The following is a 6,000-nucleotide window of genomic DNA, read 5'->3' as shown; positions in this document are numbered from 1 at the left end:
CTAGGGGCAGCGCGGTACCCAAGGGGCTGTATCGAACGAGACCCACCCCCCATCCTGGAAACCTGTCTCTGTGGACCTCTGGCTTTGGGGGCAGAGAGCTTTGCCTCACGGTCAGTCGTGAGTGGGTGTGAATACACACAGCCTGGGCACGCTGCCGGGCACTGCAAGGGTTTTTTAGTGACTAGTTTATAGGTTTAAAAGCACTAAGGCTAAAGCCTAATGGGAAAAGAGCATGAAACAGAGCTCCTGAGGCCCCCTACGCAGCCAGAACGGGTCACGCATTCGGCCGACCGAGCCCGCAGCCCTGGCTCAATCCTGCTCTCCCTGAAACCCCAGCGAGATATCGGCTCGGGAGGAGCAGCGTTGGCCAGCACGGAGCGCTCTGGAAGATCTCCCGCATTAGCCAACTTTCACCACTGCCGGGGCTGGCTCCCAAGCAGACCGACTTCCGCTCTCCCCAGTGAGCTCAAGGGAGCCAATTTCCACCCATGGCAGTTAGGCCCAGCAAATAAAAATCCCTGATGGGACCCACGTTCCCCGTCGGTCTCCAGAGGCAGGTTGCCCTGCAGTTCCCTCTTGCAGCGAGCAGCACGACTGCTGTGCACTTCTGCAGAGAAGAATCCAGTGGCCAGGAAAACCAGATAAAAACGGCAAACACACACTCCCCTTGGGCCTGTAACCAATCCACTCCTGCTGCACTGGGGGGGGGGGGGGGGGGGGCGGCTCACGGAGAGGAGAAAAAAGGCAGCGACCCAGTTGCTGTAACTGAAGTATCTAAAAGCAGGTAAAGAAAGCCCATCCCTGGGCCCTTCCCACTCCCCAGAAAGCATGCAGAGTCGGTGCGGTACAGCATACATGTTCATTGCATGGCGCGCACGGGGGGTGGGGGGAGGGATCCTCTTCAACATGGCTCAGTTTTCGCACGCAGGACCCTCCCGAGCAGCCCCCCCGTGACCCCCTGGCAGAATGCAAAGTAGAAGCAACAAAATGCTGGCCCACCTTCGGGGCGATTCTTCCTTCGGAGCCATGTCCTGGCCCTGGCACGGAGCGGCTGCTTGGCGGGCCCAGCGCTCTGCCCGCCAGCCCAGCGCTCTGCCCACCAGCCTCGCACAGAAGAGTCTCTCTAAGGGGTCGGGAAGCTGCCCCCCCTTCCTGGCTGGTGTCAGAGATCACAGCTCATTTCAGCCCCCAGGCTCCCAGAGGAGGCCACCCCCCGACCAATGCTGAGCTCCGAGTTCCCTTCCCACACGAATGACCAGCCCGATCACTTCCTCCCTACGCTGAGCTGGATGCAGGGGCTGCGCCGAGGGGGAAGATCCTGCCAAGGATGGGGAGCCCCCTCGGGCAGGATCTTTCCCAGATGAGCCAACAAGGCCCAAAGGCCAGACTACACCAGAGAGCTACAACACGCTCTGGTCCCCATAGGCTGCTGGGGCCTTCGTTTCTCTGACGCCACAGGCTGCCCAAAACTGAGGGCAACAGGCCAGGAGCCTAGGGAACCTCCCTCCCCCACACTGCAGAGACTCCAGGTATCCCAGCATGCAAGGCTGCACAGATCAAGGAGGGGCATTGCATGCTGGGGTACCAGAGTCTCTGCCCACCAGGCTCCTGCATTCTAGCTGCGGGGGCCGGAGTGGATTGCGTTTTGGAGCCCCCGGGGGATGGGTGAGCCACGCACTTTGGGCTACTTGGATGGAAAAGAACCTGTGAAGCCAAGAGGCCAGGGGCCGGGTCACTGGTCCCCTCATCCCAGGGACTGAGCAGCAGCACATGTCTAGACCTCAGTGCAGAACGAGCATGGAAGAGCCTGCCATGGGGGGGTGGGGGGGGTGGGAGCAGCATGGAGACCCTGCAGAAACTGCCTCTAGTCTCCTGCGAGGGACGAAGTGGTGGAGACCCCAAACCTAGCACAACCAGCGCTGATCACAGCAGTTACGCACCGGGGGTGGACACGGCAGGGGGAGATTGGGGCTGTCAAGCACCCAGCACCAGGAGCCGTTTGCTTTCCCGGCTGCATCTAGAGGAACCCTCCCTCCTGCTGGGAAGGACGCCCTGCCGCTGGCGCCCACCCTACTGAAGAAACCCAAATGCTACAGAGCGAAACAAAACCGCTCCCACCTACCCCGACCGCTCCTGGCCCGGCCTGGGGAAGACTGAGCCCGCAGCCAGAGGAAGAGGCAAAGCCGCTTCCAGCCGTGGCTGGACGTTCCAGTGTTGAGTTGCTTAGTGTCTGTCGCTCCCGGACCCACCTCGTCTTTGCGTGTGTGTAAAAACTACCGTTTTGATCAGAAATTGTAAAGTCATTAAAAAACCTTCCCCCCACCCCCAGCTGGGCCCCCCACCCCCCTCCACTCAGCAGTACGGTGCGACGGGCAGGAGAGCTCCTGCCACAGACATGACAGTAGTGGCACAGTTGTAAATCCAGTTAGCAGAACCGCTGGCCCCGCCGGGAACGGGCCATCGCCGGAAACCCGGAGGGACCGAGAGAGCCGGATGCTCCTGCTGCTGCTCTGGCTGTCGGGAGCCGCCATCCCTGCCGCGGCGGCCGAAGGGAACGGCAGCAGCGCCCTGGAGAACGGAGGGCCAGAGGCCGAGGCAGGGCGGCCGAGTGGGGAGCGGTCAGACGGCGTGCGCATCTCTCTCTCTCTCTCTGGTGCAGCCGGCACTCATCTCATCCGATTCTGCCGCATCAACGGCACGATGCTGGAAGGAGGCCCGGCCTTCGCCAGGAAGGGGTGTTTCAAGAGTTCATTGGCGGAGGCTCGCTGGACCGGGTCTCTCACCAGCAAGCGGTCCAGGAATCCTTTGAGGGAAGGAGAAACCTGCAGAGGAGGAGGAGGAAGAAGCAGCCATGAGTCAGGGGCTGAGAAGAGCGAGTGCCACTGGGAACTAGAGAAGCCACTGCCGGAGGAGCATGACATCAGCCCTAGGCTCCCCTGGGTCGGCCACCCACCCAGACCCTGCAGCAGGCAGGAACTGGACAGGCTAGAGGTGGGGAAGGGAAGGGGGGAAGCTATGAACTGGCACAACCTCCATCCCCCGGGCACAGGTCTCTTGAGCTTGCCCTATTTCACCCCAGGCCTTAAGTGCCAAGTCATCTGGCCTCTGAAGTCACAGGGCAATGAGTCACAGACAACACATTACAGATCCTGGAAGACACCTCCCTATCCACAGAGCAATCCAGCCCCAGACAGCAAACCCGAGTGCACGCGAAACACGCCCCCCGACCCCACGCAACCAGAGACCCATGCTAACAAGTGACTCTTCTCCTTGGGGTTTACAGCATCCGTGCACCCCCACACACACACCCTTCAGAGTGGGCCGGAGCACACGGAGGCAGGGTTCTCCTGGGCACAGCGCTCTCCCCCCCCAAGCCGGAAGCGAGTCTGTAAAACGGGTGGTTGCTCTTAATGCCTCGCTCGCTGCAAAAGCAGCACAATCACCATGAGAAAGTGGCGGCTCCGTGGTTCAGCATGCCAAAAACCGTGGAGCTCAGTCCCTGGCTGTGGCCACGACCAAGGGAAGCCCTTCGGTAGATCACGTACTAACTACTCCCTTGTGTGTGTACAGGGAGTCCCTGCCTCGAAGCACTCAGAATGAACAATAGGTGGGAGGAGAAACCGAGTCACGACACGGCAATGGTTCACCAATGCTCTCACTTGGAGAGCCAATGGCAGGCGTGCGAGCACAGACGTATATCACGTGCATGATGTGTATGGAGACCTCAGCGTCATAGTTGCATATTCTCTCTCACAATGCAGACAGAGGGTTTTACTACACGTCCACAGGTCCTGCCATTATCCTGTTCCGCACCCACCCTGTACTGACAGCTTTATGAAATCTAACAGGGAGAGAAGGGACTTGCCCAGGGTCATTCAGCAGCGCAGTGGCAGAGCCGGGAATCGGCCTCCCTCAGGCTCTTGCCACTCCCACCAGGGGCACATTCACACAAGGGACTGGATCTGCAACCGTCTCAGAGTCGCAGTGAAACATCAACGTCCTCAGGGGGTGTGTCTGTGTGTCCCCCTCTCCCAAATACAAAGGAACCCAGTTCACCAGGCCAGCTTGCTAAAGCACTTGGAGTGGATACCCAGCCTCCCATGGAAGCCCATCTGAGGGAGACCCAGGCCCACGCGCTGTGGAAGCTGACCACACCGGTGGGTCTCCCATCCAGGTTCCTGACCCTGCTTAACTCGGGAGAGGCGGAGATGACTAGCACGTTCATTACCTTGTGCACATTTTTAAGTTTGGGGGGCAGGTTGTCCCGGATCATCTTCATTGCCTTTAAGGGGGGCTCATTGAAATAAGGGGGCTCTCCATCCACCATTTCGATCACCATCACACCGAGGGACCAGATATCCACCTGCAAAGAGAGGAGAGATGGGCGAAAGGGACGTGAAGGGCCAGCGACTGGCAATGGAATGATGGGTGGGAACCTGCCCCATTGCGCCGGGCACTGCAAGACCCAGAGTGACGGACAGTCACTGCCCCCAGAGCTTACGGCATGAACAGACAAAAGGGAGGGGAAACTGAAGCACAGAGGGGAAGTGCCCGGTCCAGGAATAGCTCCCAGCCTAGTATGCTTCTCGAGTCGCTAGACAATGCTCCCTGGGCAGCACATCGGTGTCCTATTTCAATCAGAAAGACCGGTACCCTCGCCAGAGGTGAAAAGCATCACAGGGCCTCACTGAAAGAGTGATTAGGCCACACTCCCCCAGGCAAGGCAGCCTGGAGTCTGGATCCGACAGAGACGGCAGCTGCATGTTAGAAAAACCAGTCATCTGGTGTAGAAACTCAGAGCCTCGCCTGCTACACCAGATGACTGGTGTGTTTCTAAATCTGTCACTGCAGGAATCCCCCCTCCCAGACACACAGTTTGCCCCTTGATTAGCAGGGATGTAAGCGTGTTTAGTGCTTTATTACTAGGAACGAATGCCATGAATTGAAAGCAAGCAGGTGAGTCTTCCAAAGACAGGGACCGCGTTCCGCGTCCGCACCTGTCGGCATAAGCACTTCCCTTGTTAGGACCCAAACACACTTCCTGCTAGTTTGCAGTGATACACTGCACCACCTAGTGGCCTTTGTCGCTACACACATGCCAGGAGCAGACGATGGATTTCACGGCTACAGGAATAACAGGCCACCAGACAGGAAGCCTCTGCAGGGTGTGTCCTGCCTAGGATAAGTGATAGACTTTCAAGCAGGCTTAGTCGGCACACCTGACTTAACTCCACCTTACATGATCAGCTTTTCCTAGTCAAGACAAGCCCCCAGGTTTGGGAGCACGGAGAGAACCCCCCCCGCCACCCTTTAGGATGCAACCTAATTTCATTGCACACGCACAAACCAAGGGAAAACATTTCCACAGATGATCACTGAAATTTACAGGCAGGCAAAGTCAGGAAAATGCTGCTTGAGAACGTATGAGAGAGTCTGGTTGAAGGCTATTTACTCTGTCGCTTTTGACATGTGATGCTGACAATTTGCAGGTTAACAGCTATAAAGCTTCAACTTTTTGAATCTCAACCTCTACTGTCGTTAAATAACAAACCGGGGCCGCCCCCAGCTTTTCTGAACCTCTCCCACAACTGTGAACCTTTCGGTCTACAAACATTAGAAAAAATGCGCACAAACCGCAATCATCATCAAAATCATAGAACAAGACAAACCGAATTCTGCCCCAGGGGCGACCCAGTGACCCACCGGCGTCCTCACGGGGCTGCTGATCCAAGGACCAGTTAGCGTTAGTGGGATGTGGACTGACCCCTGCCAGCTCATTCCACCCAAGCTGCTGGGAACTTGCTGCCCCGCTCTGCGGTCTGGGAAGCTAAAGGCTGCCTCCACCTTTCCATTGCTGGGGTTTTACCATCTATTCATCGCCCTGCAGGGTCAACAGGTGGATCAGAGCGCCCTTGGCTGTGCAGAGGCCCCCATTTGTATCCCCGATTTGGGGGGGGGGGAGAGGAGCCGAGGTGCCAGTTTATTACCCAGGCACTAAAC

At 57.9% G+C, this 6,000-nt stretch overlaps 1 protein-coding gene across 9 annotated transcripts in view; it reads right to left on the bottom strand.

Moving 5' to 3' along the window:
• Positions 1-845: 845 nt before the first annotated feature.
• Positions 846-6,000, bottom strand: part of PAK4 (p21 (RAC1) activated kinase 4) — a 101,103-nt gene continuing 95,948 nt past the window's right edge. For all 9 annotated transcript variants that reach the window (XM_030544410.1, XM_030544415.1, XM_030544412.1 and 6 more), the window contains 2 exons: positions 4,229-4,363; positions 846-2,822 (listed from right to left, as the gene is read on the bottom strand). In XM_030544410.1, coding sequence (XP_030400270.1) covers positions 2,667-2,822; positions 4,229-4,363 — 291 coding nt within the window. In that variant the 3' untranslated portion in view covers positions 846-2,666. The remainder of the gene's footprint in view (positions 2,823-4,228; positions 4,364-6,000) is intronic.

Source organism: Gopherus evgoodei, unplaced genomic scaffold (assembly GCF_007399415.2).
Source record: "Gopherus evgoodei ecotype Sinaloan lineage unplaced genomic scaffold, rGopEvg1_v1.p scaffold_34_arrow_ctg1, whole genome shotgun sequence".
In the NCBI taxonomy this organism is placed as follows: Eukaryota; Metazoa; Chordata; order Testudines; family Testudinidae; genus Gopherus; species Gopherus evgoodei.
The sequence above is the reverse complement of the archived record's forward strand: the minus strand, read 5'-3'. Positions and strand labels throughout refer to the sequence as shown.